The sequence below is a fragment of the Dromaius novaehollandiae genome, chromosome 28, assembly GCF_036370855.1.
Source record: "Dromaius novaehollandiae isolate bDroNov1 chromosome 28, bDroNov1.hap1, whole genome shotgun sequence".
NCBI lineage: Eukaryota > Metazoa > Chordata > Aves > Casuariiformes > Dromaiidae > Dromaius > Dromaius novaehollandiae.
The window spans coordinates 4,878,990-4,895,239 of NC_088125.1; the positions used below are offsets into that span (position 1 = coordinate 4,878,990).

The 16,250-nt window shown below is 47.9% G+C and overlaps 1 protein-coding gene across 2 annotated transcripts in view; it reads left to right on the forward strand.

Moving 5' to 3' along the window:
- SPATS2 (spermatogenesis associated serine rich 2) overlaps positions 1–14,582 on the forward strand; it is a 32,341-nt gene extending 17,759 nt beyond the window's left edge. The window contains exons 5-14 of one of the 2 annotated variants that reach the window (XM_064498538.1): positions 279–387; positions 1,303–1,352; positions 2,543–2,801; positions 3,040–3,252; positions 4,420–4,555; positions 10,404–10,462; positions 11,188–11,297; positions 12,493–12,595; positions 12,782–12,996; positions 13,387–14,582. In XM_064498538.1, coding sequence (XP_064354608.1) covers positions 279–387; positions 1,303–1,352; positions 2,543–2,801; positions 3,040–3,252; positions 4,420–4,555; positions 10,404–10,462; positions 11,188–11,297; positions 12,493–12,595; positions 12,782–12,996; positions 13,387–13,710 — 1,578 coding nt within the window. In that variant the 3' untranslated portion in view covers positions 13,711–14,582. The remainder of the gene's footprint in view (positions 1–278; positions 388–1,302; positions 1,353–2,542; positions 2,802–3,039; positions 3,253–4,419; positions 4,556–10,403; positions 10,463–11,187; positions 11,298–12,492; positions 12,596–12,781; positions 12,997–13,386) is intronic. The other variant, XM_064498539.1, reaches the window with a different exon arrangement.
- The last annotated feature ends 1,668 nt before the right edge of the window (positions 14,583–16,250 follow it).

Consider the following 16,250-nt stretch of genomic DNA (forward strand, 5'->3'; position numbering starts at 1 on the left):
AAGAGCTCAGGAGCACTGTAGCTTTATCTGCTCTCTGAGATGAAATATGTTTCTGCCTGGGACCTAACTGTAGCTCTGTCAAAAGCAAATTTTAGTCAGGCTAAATTGTCTTGGCATGTTAATGTTTTATAAGAAAGCAATCAGCTGAGTGGGGTTTTTGTTTGTTTGTTTGTTTTATTTTTTTTGTTTTTTGCCTACTGCAGCAGTGTTGTTGTAGATTCCAGGTAGGATAATGCGCATGCTTAAAATGTTGCCCCTGTTTTTCTCCTTCCCTCTAGATCAGTGCAGTGCGTGCAATAGTCCCTAACAGGAGCAACAATGAGATTGTCCTTGTGCTACAGCATTTTGACAACTGCGTGGACAGAACAGTGCAAGCCTTCATGGAAGGTAACCATGGAGGTTTTGTTGCATGGCTTCAAAACTTGATTGTACTTTCCATGTTTGTCAACTTACTTCAGAAGCAAGAGTGTTTGTGCAGAAAGGCCTGTGTGCAGTATGCATACCATGCAGCAGGGAGCTCTTATAGCTTTGCAGCACAGCCAAGTATGGACTCTCTCCAGAAGGGTAACTAGCAGATGATTCTCCTCCCAGGTTTTTAGTCGGTATTCATTCCATTAGGGGTCAAGGCCAGCAATAAGCACTTGATAGTTCCTTAGATAAAAGAGGTTAGATGCTCAATTACAGAACCTCTTGCTCAGGTGTATAAAAATGGGAATGTCTTCCCCTGTGATAGCTGCTCTTTGTACTTTGAAACCTGACTCACAAATCTTCTCTTGGGTCTGGTTAGCATGCTGCATTTAGATGGATCTTCTGACCTTGGAAAAACAAGCTGTTGCTGGTGACACTGCCTGTCGCTTTGCTGGTCTTATTTCCACGCTGACCATCACTGACAGCTGTGTTTGCCCCTGGCCCACAGAAGGGATGACAGCTATTCCTGAGACTCTGGGCATCCTGATACAATCAGTGTCTCTGGGGAGAGAAAGCCAGCAGATATCTGACCTGACGGCAACCTTTGAATTCAGTGCATGCTCTAGCAGGGTTCTAAGTACCTAAAGCTTTAGTGTGACGGAGCCAAAAAGAGGATTGCTTCCTGGAGCCAGCTGGCACTGTGTTGTAAGGGAGTAGTCCTGCTCTGTAGTGTGTTTCCAAAGCAAAAATGAAACTGATCCTTTTATTGCATCAACTAAGAGAAACGAAACTTAGGAAGTATCACAGCTGGCTCCAGGTATGGAGACATTTGCATATTACCACGGAAGAGCTGGAGTTGGTGCCTCCACTACTCATCACTGCATTTTGTTTCAGGCAATGCCAGTGAAGTATTGAAAGAGTGGACTGTAACAGGCAAAAAAAAGGTAATACTTTTAAATATACCTTCCTAAGGTATTTATCATAATCTTTTTTAAGGATGAAGGAGCATTAATTTAGAATATAGAGTAATAGGCGTTCCTCATGATTTAGACGAGAAAAGAAACCAAAGAGCAAATGTGTGTATTGATGTAAGCAGAGCTGACCTCTAGAGGTAGTCACTAAGGTGTCAAGTTTCTCACTGCTAAGGGCAATGATTTACATGGTAATTCCAGTATAATCTGTAAATATCATCTAGCCACATATGCATTTAATTTAGCTGTCACGTACATTATGCTGAATGTAGGATCTGAAAAAAAGCTTCCAGAAAAACTTCCTGTCCTTGCAATAGCTTTTATTCTGTTGACTTTCTACAGGACCCCTAATCTGCACACCCAACCCCACAGTGAAGTAAATCTTTATCAGGTCCATTTATTTCAAGAGAGCACTGTAATTCACTGTTCTGATAGTCATGCCGTTCCATTTTTCATCAGTAACCTTTGGAGCTGAACAGTTGCATTTAATGCTGAGCTCTGTGGATATACATTACTTTGTCATGTAAGCTTTATTTCTTGGGTGTTTCACCTAGTACTTTGCTCAGACCTCTATGAAAGGGTTAAATATAGACTTGCAAAGTTTCAGTACTTAATATTGTAGCATCTAAATCCACCAGGACGAGAATAAAACCATAATCGTACTCATTTGAATACCTGAAAAATACCAGCACAAAACAAAGTGGAAAAATTCTGACTAAATAGCAATGTGCTGGGAAACATGAGGGGAGTTTTATTAGAGTAAGATCTAGAAAACTGTTTGGTTGCCGAGTAGCAACCGTGGTGCTGGAAGCTGCACCTTAACAGTTATCACTCCGAGAAGTGACTTGGGTAGGACTCTAGATTATAGCCACAAACTAACTGCTGTTTTCCATCAGTTATGCAGCATTCATCTACTACCCAGTGCATTAGTCTTGCTGGCACACCATCAGAGGGGATAATGTGTTTGCACCTCATTAATGCCACTCTATCTGTCCTCATTGTTAAATAAATCCTTCCTACTGTTAATAGGATCAACAGCAAGGCTGGCTGAAAAAGAATTTAAATCGGCTACTTTCAGTCAGTAAGCATATAAGCTTAATTTTCCCTTCAGGATTTAAGCTTAATATTTTTTCCCCTTTGTGGTGTGGGTATTTAATTCTTAGAACAAGAAGAAGAAAACCAAACCGAAACCTCCAGCTGAATCGAGCCCTGGCCTCCCAGACCCCAGTAAATTGGTGTCCACTGAAGAGGAGCAGTCAGCAAACTCTGAGAAGGGTGGAATTAATGGTTACCATGTCAACGGCTGTGCCAACGATACAGAGTCTGTGGACTCACTCAGCGAAGGTTTGGATGCACTTTCAATTGACGCCAGAGAGCTAGAGGACTGTGAATCTGCTGCACCAGACATGCCTGATAGAACAGGTTAGTCTTTATAAAGTATTGTAGGAGACAGACACTGAGTGTTTAAAAAGCAAAGAAGCAGCCTTCTTTTTGTTGCTTCTTTGTTTTGTGTCAACTCTGAATATGGATTTGTTTGGATAGTTCTTCAGAAAAGAACAACTCACCCTGATTTCTCATTTTTGCTTGTTGTCGTAAAGAGGCGGTCAGTGTTCTGCTAACTTCCTCACTTTCCCCTTTAAACGAGTGTGCTTTTCTACAGCAGTGCCTGAACTAGAGAACGGGATAGCAGACTCTGACACAAAATCGCTCATCATGCATCCTTCCCAGAGCCCTTCGTCTCTCAGACAGCGGCCTGAGCAGAGGAGCACTAGCAGGTCTCTGTCCAGAGCAGCAGCAAGCAACTCGACTCCCTCTTCCTTGTCTGTAATGCGGCTGGAAGATGTTCCGGTTTCACCTGCAAACAAGAAGCTAGGTAAGGCCCTGAGGATCTGTGCACTCCTGAATGTCAGAGCAGGTTGCTACTGGCAGAATTCTCACTGCCTCTTCTGCGGTGTCACTGACAGATATACTGGTGAGGCATACAGGACTTTGATTTTAATGCAAGCTAACGTACTTCTTATTATCTGGCCAGTGACTTGCACTCTACTCCTCCTCTTCCCTATGCACAGCAGGAATCTTGACAGCAGTTTAGATGTAATGCCTGGAGCAGCAAACCCATATGTGTGAGAGAAGTAGGGGAGGAAGCAGTCAGTCACGCTGCATATGTTTAGCCCATTCTTCTGTGTGCTCCATCACAGAGCCTTTAGGTTCTTTCTCATCTTTTGTGAGAATTTGTCGAAAGGCCAAAAGTTCTGACCAACCCTGTTACAAGAAGTGACAGCCTCCTGCTACTGGAATTTTTTTTCCTTTCATACGCTTTCTCCACAGCTTAGTTCTCATGATAACAAGTGAGGACAGGAAGGACCTCAGAGACCCCAATTGTGAACATGGTTATTATAGTTAGCTTAGTGAGATGAGGTGGTGGTAGTTCACTTCTTGCTGCATGGAAAAGCTGTAATGAGCAGTTCTTAATGTAGCTTGGCAGGGGGCAACTGCACTCCAAGAAGCTCCAGAGAGCATGGGCAAGGTGATGTACCGTGCTGGAGAGCTGAGACCCAGAGACTAACCTTTGTAGCAAATAACCAATCTTTTCATCTCTCAATTTGAGGAAATAACCTTTTGTACAGATTTAATTTTAATTTCCAAAAGACTTTTCTTCCCCAGGTGAACAGTCGTTTCATACGATTCAGGGATATGACTTGTTGGTCTTAGGAGTAGACTTCATTTCACTTGTCTCCAGTCCCTTGTGCAAAAGCAGCTCAGAGATGCATTTGATTTTTCTTATGTGCTTAAAAATATGGACAGATATCCCTGCCCATGGAAAGAAATTTTACAAGCTCTGGGAAAACTTCCCTCATAGGAGAATCTCTAGAATTGCCCCTGCTGCAGCTAATTTGTAGTGGGGAAGGAAAAGAAGTTTTTAAAGCCAGTGTACAGTTTTTTAAAAAAGAGGGAAAGCCGTCTTTAGACTTACCCCTTCTGGGGAGATTTAATGGTCTGATTGGCATGGCTGTTTGGAGTTTTCTCTGTCTCTTGGTAGGTTCCAATATTGAAAAATCAGTGAAGGATCTCCAGCGTTGCACTGTTTCACTGGCACGATACCGGGTTGTGGTAAAAGAGGAAATAGATGCTTCCATTAAGAAGATGAAGCAGGTCTTTGCTGAACTGCAGAGTAGGTAAGTTAAATATAGGAACAGATCCAGGTGTTAAGGATTAAGATCAATAAATTCTGAATAAGACTTCAGCTTTCCAGTCAATTTAATGACTTGCTTGTGTTTGCCCTACTGCCCAAGCACTATACTTCAGAGTTTGAGAGGTCAGCATGGTATAAAAAATAAACCTGAGTCTACAGTACTGGACTCTGCGATGTATTAGAAGCTGCCTTTGCTGGTGGGCAGCTTGACAAGGCCTGCTTTAAAGCTGTTGTCCCACACGTGCAAAGAAATATTAATAGACGTGTTCAAGGCTTCCGTGTGTCCATTGGAGCCTGTGACAAACTTTGGCTTTACGTCTGTGCAAGACAGTTATGCTGACTATCATGAAGTAATTTTAGACACAGAAAATATGAGGAACTCTCCAGGTAACATACTGTAATTTAGGTACAAGTGTTAGTCATGTTGGAAGGAGGACTGTTTGGAGCTCAGAGTGCAGCAGTATGTGTCTTATTGAAACAAACATTAGTTTTTGAAATTTTCAAATTAGGGTTGAATATAACATGGAAGAGAGGGGTCCTTTGGAAGGTATAAATACACATTAACGATCATTCTGTGCAGCAGTACTTCCCCCCTTTTAAGTCAAGCTTTTAATACTGTGCATGATGTTCCTTGCATGTGTAATCAATTTTTTAATGATCACTTTTATTGGTTTGGATAAGTACTTTAAGATGATATTCTGCAAGTCCTTACATCAGATACATTTGCTGTCTTGGCTCATTGAACCTATTTATGAGAAATTGTTCTTCTTGGTTATCCAAATATGATTGCTTTTGGTAAAGAAATACTCATAAGAAACTGCACAGAGAGTTCTTGCCTGAAGTAACATCTGACAAGCAACTCAAATGCTACTATCACAGGGAAGGATTAAAGTAGATATTTGGCAGACTTGCAAATCTGTGTCAAATCTGTGTCTCTGTCTGATAACTGTATGTGGCCTCAAAGGCAAGAGTATTTAGTTGTAATGATGTAAAGACAGCTCTCTTCTGAAGTCTTTTAGCGAAGTTACATGTTCAGTATGGTCTTTTTTTCTTGCGTGCGTACTTATCTTGAACATTGCCATCAATAAGTGCTCTCCTGGAGTAAATTGAGTGCTGTCATAATATTTAAATTCAGCATGTGCTAAAAAATACTGTCAAAAGTCACATAAATGTTTACAGACAACTTTTGAACTTATCAGAGGAGACTACACCAAACCCGGCGGGGGGGCAGGGTTAAAGGTGCTCCAGTGCCCTGATCTGCATTTTCATGACTTCTGACATTGTGGTGTCTAAGCAAAACCAGGACATGGAGTTCCCAGCAACTCCAGGGTTTTGGGAAAGCTATAATGTAAAGCAATTTACTCTGTTAATAGCTGAGGGATTTGTAGCCCTAACTCAAGTTTGTTTATGAATGGGAATATTTTATTTCTTAGTTTGTTAGTGGCTTTGTCTAGTAAGTATATTCAGTATTGCCACTATATACATTTTTTTGTTTTGTTTTCTGTCTCCCTCTCTACACTGTTAAAATATCTGTGAAAAGCTCTCATTGCTAAGGAAGATGTCACTATTCTGGCTAAAGCGTCTGGTTCTGTATAAGTAATTCCTTGCCCTTTGACTTGCGTTATCGTCTATAAAACACTTGCGTCATGTTCTGAAAGGTTAAAGACTCAAGTCCAGTTTAGCAGCATTGCTCCGATAAGCCGAGACAGGACTGGCGTGAACCAGGAAGCGCAGTTCCGTGAGGCAGGGATGCGAACCGCGTTTGGAGCGCGGCCATTGGGAACCTCCTTCAATAAATGCCAAGAGAAAGAGCTGCCCGGCAGGATGCCATGTCTCTACAATTGAGAAGCAATGACTCTGCAGCCAGGTCCGTTTAACTCCAGAGAAAAAGATCACTTTCCTTTTCCTGAAAGTGATGCTGTTGCCACTGAGCTGAGATGTAAATACTACCTTCACGTCTTGTTTTCTTTCAATTCTTTCTGCTTCAGAGAACAATTAGTATATATTTTTTTAATCCTATGGCACAAGACAAAATCTAGTAGTTAAATACTCTTGCTGAATCACCTCCCCAGCTGGCTTTCTACCAGAAGAAAACCTGGTTTAAAAGCAAGTTTAGTCAACTGAAACAGGATATTTAAGTGGTAGAGTTTGAACTGCTTTAACCTGTGTAAGAGATGTCTTTCAGAAGTCAGTGAGGCTTCCTAAAGTTCTTGACCTTCATCATTGAAGTTCATCACCTTCTGAGATTGTCACTGTGCATCTCGTGCTATAGACCACCTTCATTTTCTTGTGGCAGAGCTTCCAGGCATATTTCCAGCCTTCTTCAATTGCACTCGGTCTTTCTGAGATGGTTGTGGGAAAGTCTCAAGGAAAACTGACTCCATAACCCTTAGCGTGCTTGTGCAAACAGCTGTTGTCCTTCACTAATAGACAACATCTTGCAGGCACTACTTGACCGAGCTGGCTTGTGGCTGAAAGCATCTCTTCTGATGGCTGGGTCACAGCTGAGTATTCAGCATTATTTCATGTTCAGCAGTTATCGATTTATCTGATTCCCCCTTTTTTTTTCCTTGGGCACTTCTTAAAAGTCCTTTCTTAATGTCCAGTCTTCAGATTTCTGCCAGGAACAGATGCCCTCTCCATCCTGCATGAGATCTTATCCCAGGACAGAGGAGTGCAGAAGCGAATACATGTTTCTGAAGGGGTCTGGCTCAGGAAGCAAGTTTGTTTGACAAGAAATTAGGCAGAGGAGTTCTTACAGTGAAAGACCTTTGGGGTCTGATCCAAGTCTCATCACGCAAACCTCGGGCACAGCTACTTGACCTCTGTTCCTTAGTCAGCCCAAATGTAAAATCGAGTAAAAGACTCCAGCTGAGTAAACCAAATTACAAAGAGAAGCAAGCTTTAATCTGTACCAGCTATCAAGGTGCTTGTGGATTTGCCTGCCATCCAGAGGACAGAGCCCAGAATGGCCCGGATAAGCCGGGTGTTGGATCCTGGCTGCCGGGTGTGTGCGTGTGTGTTCAGGGAGGTGCAGCACAAAGGAGTTCTGCAGCCCCAGAGCAGCATGGCTGGTCCTGCCCTTGAATAAATCATTAAGGCACCATTGACACCCGTATGCGTGTGAGCTCTGGGGGATTCCTGCTGGTGACGTGGCTCTGGGCAGAAAGCAGTCAGGGATGTTTCTTTAGGCTCTGCCCTTTGGTTTCTCTGTTGCAGAGACAGGTCGAACTGCTTTGGGATCGTTGGAAACAAGGTGAAGTCTTATTAGCGTGCCTTTTGACATGTGTTGTATTTGTGCAGTTGGGCTGAGAGTGCCTGACCTGGATCAGGCCCCTGCTGCGCTACCAGCAGAAACAATTCCTGCCCTGAAAAGGCAGATGGACAGAGCGATAAATCAACAGAAGAAGCCAAATGTCAAAGCTGCTGTTCGCAGGGAATTGTTTAAATTGATCTTGCCTCAGTCCTCTGACATGCAGAAGAACAGGAGCTGTTTCGAGTTTGCATTTCAGATGCTCTGTGGTCTCCCTTTCAGATGATCATTAAAATAAATATTCTTCCCCCTTTCAAATAAACCTTTCTCGCTGAAAAAGCGTGTGGTCAGTGTTGAGGGGGCTGACCTTGTGCTTCGGCAACATCTCTCTGAATACGGTTTAGTGTCTGGACTGAAAGTATCATAAAACTAACATGAGAGAAGCAGACTCTGCTTTTATATTTAGAAAGCAGAAACTGAAATGAGCCCTATTAATAGCCTGGATGTTGAATGTATTTGAGTCTCCGGCAGCAGCTGGGCGAAGGTGAGCCGTGGCGATGCGGACTGCGCTGCTGGAGACGCTGGAGGCGTAGCGCAGAAGGAAGCACAAAAGAAGCATTTACAGGGAGGGTACGTGCAAGCGAGAGTCTGGATTCATTATGGCCGAGGACAGAGCTGCAACTCGTACCCGCCTCTGCCCAGAACAGAAATGCTGGTGTTTCCTCTCCTACTTCCATCGTAGCCTGCTGTGACTGCGAGGGGGGAAAGGGAGGGTCGGATGCTGGTGTAGAGACCCTCAAGGCGCGTGAGGGCTTAAGCGGAGCGGATTTAATGAAGGATTTACTCTCCGCACTGCCCAGGGAGCCCCGGGAGCTTCACGGAGGGGCCGCTGGTGGGAAGCTGCTGGACACGCGGGTCGGACGCCCAGGCGGGACTCGCTCTGTGTATCCTAAGGGCCCCTTTTATCTGCTAGAGCTATTTCCTTATCTCGACTAAGCTGGAGTAGCTACTGGCTGCGGAGCAGCTAGACGTTGTTGTCCAAACAGAGCGTGCACGTCTGGCCTTGAGGCGTTTCATTCGGCGCGCAGAGAGCGTGCGCTGGGGCGGCTGCTCTGCTGGTGCCCGGCTCCTCGCTGCTCTGCTGCGGGTGCTCTCGCCGCACCTGCGTTAGTAACGTGCACGTCCCCGGGGACGAGCCCTCTTCACACGGCCTCTTCCAAAGGAGCAGGCATGGCAAGCTCCTTGTGCTCTGCTCCTAAGTGGTCTTGCTTACTGGAGAGTACTTGATAGTCCGAATTTGCTAAATTCGGTCAGTGGGTAGCCGTGCCGTTCTGCTTGCGTAAAGGCTGCTGCCGTAAAGCCTGGGGGAATTTGGTCTCATGGCAACAGGCGCACTTGAGGCACACACGAGCCTCCTGGCAGGCAGAGACTGCTTCGCCGTGACCCCCCAGGTGCTCCCTCCTTGGCTGCAAAATCCTTAAACCGTCGGAGACGTCCAGATCGTGAACCTGCGTAGCTCTGGGTGCTTCCTGAGGACCTGGTGGCAACGGGAAGCAGGTCACATCGTCTCACCTGCGGGCACTTGTGCAAGCGCGTGTGTGCGCGCTCGCGGTGTGCTGGGATCAGCAAAGCGTGTGCCTGCCGTGAAGTGGTGCTGGGCGGCGAAGCCGGGTGTCTTGATCTGCAGAGGACATTTCTGCCCTGAATTCTTGCCGCTTTGTAGCGGCAGCTACGCGTGTGCTTGAAATGAATAAGATGCAGGCACCTGTTTAGTGTTAGGACTTGGCTATAGAAAGCTACGCTCTCAACATTTTTCCATTGTCCGTCCCCAAATTTTGCAATGTGATTTACTGTGAGAACATTTTTTTTTCTGTGTTAAACTTAGTATTTCATCCCAAGATAGGTGACTTCTGCTTGTGTGCAGCACTATTTCTGAGAGGGGGAGCAGCACTAATCTCCAGCAAGCAAAGTTCTCTACTCTGTCAATTTAATAATTTACATAACTACCAGAGTGAAGCACTGGATTGCCTTCATAATTTAGCTTCTGAGAGGTTTTCTTGGAGGGAATAGGTGCCTGAATGACTCCTTCTCCTGCTATCTTGGATTCCCTTATTGCCCAACTCATAGTTTGTTTCGTGTTTTGAGCAAGTCTTTTAAATGATAAAGTTGAGCAGCGTGCGGCTTCCTCCAGCCCCTAGCTGCTGTTCCCCCTCCCCTTGTCTTGCGGTTCTGACTTTCGTTGGAGTAAGATGACCACGTAGCCAGCGTGTTGTCAGGAAACCAGCACAGTGCTCTGTGCTGACCAACGCGGGAGCGAGTTTAATGCCATCAAAACCTGCACAAAAGTGTTCGGCTTCCGGAACAAAAGGTAACCTGAGAGCCTGGAGGTGTGCGGTGGGAGTCCAGGCTCGCTGAGCGAGACACGGCGGGTTCTTGCTGCCCTCTGTTGGTCTCTTCTCACCGGCTGACGGACCTGGACATCCTCCAGCCGCTGCATTTTGGAGGAGAGAATTTTGTTGTCCCCTTTCTTTATTATTAAAACTTCTCTCTTTTTCCCTTCTGTATTTTTTTTGCGCAGCCTTATGGACCGTGAGGTGGCATTGCTGGCTGAGATGGACAAAGTGAAAGCCGAAGCAAGTAAGACTTTCTTTTAAACCTTAACAAGTGCCCACCTGAAGAGCTGTAGATGTTACTGAACTCTAGAGAGACAGCCCTGCTAGGAGAAGAGTTCAGTAATTTACCTTCAGTTCACGTTGTTCCTAAATAAGTAACTATATATGGAGGAAACTTTGGAGGGGGATGTTTCCCTGTAGCTTAAGTTAAGCATATCTATACTGGTGAGATTGTTTGCTCCCTGACATTTTTCACACAACCCATCCTCTCCAAGGCCGTTGCTCTGTGCTCTCATTAGAGAGTGGGGTGTAAACTGCATCCTTCCATGGAAGGCTGTTATCGAAAAGCTCGGCATATCCTAGGGTGCTGGAATGCTCTTTTTTGGCCTGCCTGTTGCGGATGGGAAGCGCTCCAAGGAGACACTGACATGAGGAACACTGAGCCCTGCAGTTTTAGAAGGCCAAAGAAACTAGATAGCCTGGGGAGAGAGACAGAACTTTTACTAAAACGGCATGTCGTGCCCCTCTTTGAGTCAGCTTACAGCTCAGGTTCTGTCTGTGTCTGGAGATGTAAATCGCTGCAGGAGGGAAAAGCCAGGGCTGCTGTGCAGCTGGTACGGAGCTGTCCGTAGGGGACTCTGGTAAACCTCTTGTTTACCAATAAGGTGCTCTGTGCTGGGGCTGGAGCTGTTTAACTCTCAGTAGGCTGGTTCAGTGCTGACACCGTCTAAGTTGTGGTCTGTTTTGCAGTGGAAATCCTGGTTAGCCGACAGAAGAAGGCAGAGGCCCTGAAGAAGCTGACTGATGTGGCAGTGCGGATGTCAGAGGAGCAGCTGGTCGAGCTCAGAGCCGATATAAAGGTGAGCTTTTCACTCAGCTTCTGTTTCGGAGCTGGAGAGTGCGGGTTGAACCCTAGCTGTAGCTTTTCCTCAGCATGTGTTCAGAAGGGAGATCTTTTCCCTCTCATGTAATCGGAGGTTGGTCACGCCTCTGAAGTCATGCAATTGCTATCCTAATCCTCTGGGCTAGAAAACTGACAGAGGTGAAGGCCATGTAGCAAGTTAAAATGGAGGCAGGAGAAACATCTGGGAGTATAGGCCTTAGCTAACCTAGTCCTGATCTTACCTAGGCACGATGTGTGTTTTTTGTAAGCTGCTGGGTTTCTGACACTTAAGGTTGTGACACTGTATTGTGTGCAACTCTTTCCTTGCCTCTTTAGTCTCAGAGCTCACTGCCAGTGCTCTGCACGCTGCTGTCTGCAGCCATGCGGTAGGATACAGCGTACTTCATCCTGAGTCTTATTTTAGAATATTCGTTCTGTAAAACAGTGACTTCAGCCAACAAAAGATCGTCCAACCATTAACACCAGTTTGTGCGGCACAATTTTTGACCATTGTGAACTGGTGCAGAGTAGGGAACATGACAGCATGGCAGCTTTGTCCTCAGAGCAGCAGCGAAAGCGTCCTGCTGGTGCAGACTGACCTCTGACTTTCCGCCTAAATCAGGAAAACCTGCCTGCTGTGCATTAATTATTTTATATTCCGTAAAACACTTTTGCTCTCCAGCACACTGGTTTCTGCCACAAGAGGTCAGTGCCAAGTTGCATAAAGGATCAATTAAACTCCAGTTTGAAAACCAAACCACTGTGGCCTCTGTTCTTCTGGCAGTAGTCATTCCTATACCAAAATTAGTGCAATTCAGAAAACTACTGCTGCTGAAAACATCTTAGAGTGGAGGCCTGGGCTATGCTGATTCCACAGACCAGAGACTGGTGGAGTTCAGCTGCTGTTAGACCAAGTTAACCCACAGCTTGGCTCTGGAGCCTGGGAAGGCTGTTTGTGTGTAGGTGGAAATCATGCAGAAAAATCTGTTCGTCTCCAGTGACTTATGGAAATAGCGATCTGCCTTCTCAGCCAAGATTTTTTCAAGCAGTGCCCAACTCAGATACAAGTTTTCTGCTTTGGCTAGTAACAGGTACCTCCATTTTCCATTCCTGTGCTCTATTACATAGTGCATAGACTGAATTAACGTGTAAATGTTGTCTTTTCTGTGAAGCACTTCGTTAGCGAACGGAAATATGACGAAGATCTGGGCAGAGTGGCGCGGTTCACTTGTGACCTCGATGCACTGAAGAAGAGCATCGCCTCATTCGGGCAAGGTGAGCTGGATGGGAGGAGCGGGGGAGCTGAGGTGGGAATCACCCCTGCGCTAGCCCCAGTGTCTCAGAGACTCTCTGCGTGTCCCAAACTTGAAAGCAAGGCGACTGGGAGAGTTCTGTTGTGTTTCGTTTGAATTGTCTGGGTCCTGTTTGCAGAAGGCACATTTTGGGGCATTTCTCTTTCAGTTTCCCATCCAAAGAACAGCTATTCCACCAGATCCCGGTGCAGCTCCGTCACAGCTGTGTCCCTGAGCAGTCCCAGCGAGACCTCTGCTCCCTCTGCCCCCGAGTGTGCCTCCGCCTCTGCTCCAGGCCTTACCACAGCAAGCAAGAAGCCCTCGTCCTCTGCGGATGCTGCTGCGGGGAGTGCCAGCAGCCGTCCTCCCCAGCCTCAGCGAGAGGTAACTGCACCGTGTCCAGCTTTGCAGGAGAAGCACTGACATAAAAAAGCTGAGGGAAGCTTGCTCTGTGCTTTGTGGCTCCTCCTCTGACTTCTGGACCGGGTCCCTCCCTGCCAAGAGCTAGTACCGTTTGCTGTGATGGACAGAAGGGACTTGAGCAGGGCTGTGCGCTTGGTTCCCAATGAGAATTGATTCAGCAGCAGGATCAAGGCCACCTGAAAACAGGAGGAGGCAGCTTTGGTTTAATGGTTTCACTTCAAAGGAGGCCTTTGAGTTGTGACTTTTCCATCTCTCCCAGGAGTGGAAGGTGCTGGGTGGGGAGGGTTGTCCGGGCTGTAGGAGCTGTCTCTGTCCTGCCCTCACTCACTTGCCCACTGTCTTCTGTTTCAGGCTTTCCAGGGGAGCAGGAGACCAGGACAAGGGTACAGGTCCCAGGGCCAGCGCCACATTGGCCCCCCCACCCCTGGGAGACACAGCAACGTGAACCGGCACAGGAACGGGCCGGGCCATCAGGCCCGCGGCAAACACCAAAATTCTCCCCTCCAGCCTCCGGGCAGTGCTGGCGGCCCCAGCCAGACTCAGCCCACGGGCGCCGGTGGAACCGGTGCCGCCTCCGAGTCCAGCCGACCTGTCCCCTCTCCCTGCAGCACAGAAACCAAGGGGCTCCCACAGCGTAAACCAAGAGCAACTCAGCTGGAGGGAGCAAACTCCTGAGAGCTCCGGGCTCTCCCTTCCTGCAGGAAATTCAACTTGATAACAGGACTGTAGGAAAATGCTAGCTAGAGAATTAACGAAGGAAAGTTTACACTTTTTTTTTTTTTTTGTGCCATTTTTTTTCTTCCCTTTCTTGCCCCCGTTTCTGCTTTGTGTTCTCTTCTCACGTCTGTGCTTCACCATCTGATTGGGTTCAGGCCTCACTGGGACACGCACGGATGCTGCCATGTCTGTTGCCCTTTCCTTTCCCCTCCAAAAGTCTCAATGGCTCCAGTCCCACCCCTCATCTCTGAAACCACTGGCAGCGCTGGCCAAAAGCCAGCCCCAACAGTGTCTTTTTTTCCTTCTGTGCATCAACCTCTGGGCTTCGCACCTAGGAGGAGCTGGCCCTGCCAGCCAGGCCTTGTCACAGCCAACCGCTCATGCTGGCAATGAAGATGGTTGCTGTGAAATGTGAGTCTGGGGCTTAAACCAGGATATTCGGTCTGGAAGGAGCTGGGGAGGCTTTGGGAATCTGCCTTGGGCTGCGGGGCAGGCGTCTCGCCCCAGGCCTCCCCGTGTAGGTCAGCAGCATCTTGGAAGACTGACAGAAATCTCAACCCTTGCTCTCCGGACTGGTACGGAGCTGGGGGGAGAGGACCTGCACACACTGTCCATAAACTTAGCTGTTCTCTGGTTTTTATGTTTGGGGATCTTTATTTTATTCACATCCCCTTCTTGTCCTGCCTTCCCCCACTTCTCCAGTTCTTTCTTGTTCCTAAATTAAATTTATAGCAATATCAATTAGCAGAGCTAATCCTAGGTGATAACAGTCAAAAATTGCTACGGTCATTCTTTATAGTTGTATGAATAAAGATGATGTACATGTTGAATATCACTGTCCATGCCTTGCTGCCACAAACCATGTGCCACCGCCTGGTGCGTGGCCGGGTGTCTCGGTCAGTCCCTGGCCCCCGGCCGCTTGCCTGGAAGCGCTGGGGAAGGGGCCAGGCTGGTGGAGGGGGGATCTCCACGGCCGGGCTGCAGCCCCCGGGCAGGATGGGCTGCGGACCCCCTCCTGCCTCGCGGCTTTGCACCAGCAGCAGCACAAAGTGCCTTGGATTTAGTGAAGACAAAGATGCTCCTCGGTCACCCGCTTTTTGCAGGGGGGGAGGCTGGTGATGCCCCTGTGACTTTCCATCTGGAGCCTGGGCGCGGGAGGAGGTGGGAAAGTCTTTGACTAAATCAGAAGCGGCGACTTCCTCTGGGCTCTGGTTGCAGAGCTGCTGACCTCAAGGTAAGGGCTGCAGGCAGTGAAGTCTCTGCAAAGCTTGCATACAAATCGCGGCTGCAGAAGCAGCATTAACATTTTCATTTTTTAATTCTGATCTGGGTCTTTGTTTCCAGGTCTCTGCTGGCTCCTCAGACCTTCTGCAGGGTCAGACTGACACTTTCATGCCTTTTTTTTTTTTTTTTTTTTTTTCCCCCCCCCCCATCTCTTTAAAGCTGTCTTGAGCTGGTTGAACAAATTTGCCATTAAATAAATGAAACCCAACTTTGAGCTTTAAAAATTCAGACTTTTTTCTGCTTAAATACCCCAGCTGCCTTCCAGAGCACCGCCTGTGTCTTGGGGCATCCGAGCACGTGTGCTGCAGCCTCCTTGAGCGTGCTGTCGGGAACCAGGTGAATGCGGCTGAATTGGACACAAATCCAGCCCCCCCCCCCCCCCCCCCCCCCCCCCACACACACACGGCCAGGTCCCACCCAGCTCGCAGGGTCCTGAAACACCCGCGTGGGCGTTTGCACTTGGCTTTTCAGCCGCCGTGGACGGGTGTGTGAGAGCGCTGGCCCCAGCCGGCCCAGGCCCAGGCGGGTTTGTTGCTGCAAAGAAGCTGAAATCAGCCCCCAAAGGGGTCCGGCGGCAGCAGGGCATCGGGCGGCAGCTCGAGGGTTTCCGCAGGGGCTCGGTGCTGCTCGGGGGGTGTCCCTTTCCCTTTCTGCCCCCGTTTCGGCCTCGCTGGGGCAGCGGGAGAGCCGTTTCACACCGGAGCGCCCCAGCTGACCAGGGACCGCGTCCCAGGCCTGCACGCGTCCTTAAGGAACCAGCTGCGATTACAGGACAGCGTCTAAGCAGCTGTTCTGGTCTTTACGCTCAAACATGATGGGCTTTTAGCAGCTAAACACAATTCCAGCATGGCTTCACCCCCCCACAGAAACGGCTCGTTGGGACGTGGAGACGTCCAGGACTTTCCCTCTTTGCAGACAGCCGTTTCCGTAGCAGAGCTGCCAGCTCCGAAAGGAGCCGCCGGGCTGCTCCGGCCAGCCCTTGGCCGGCTCTGCACCTCCCGGCCAGAAACAAGGCAGCCAAAAGGGGTTTTATTAATCACCCGGTGCCAAAGGCCCCTCCGGAAAGAGTGCGGCAGGCCGCGGTGCGCGGGACTGGCTCAGCACAGCACCGCACCCGGTCACATCCCGCCGCGCGGCCCAAGCTGCTGCGGGTTAAAAAAAAAAAAAAAAAAAAAAAAAAAAAAAAAAAAAGGCGGTGTTTTGTTAATGCCGAC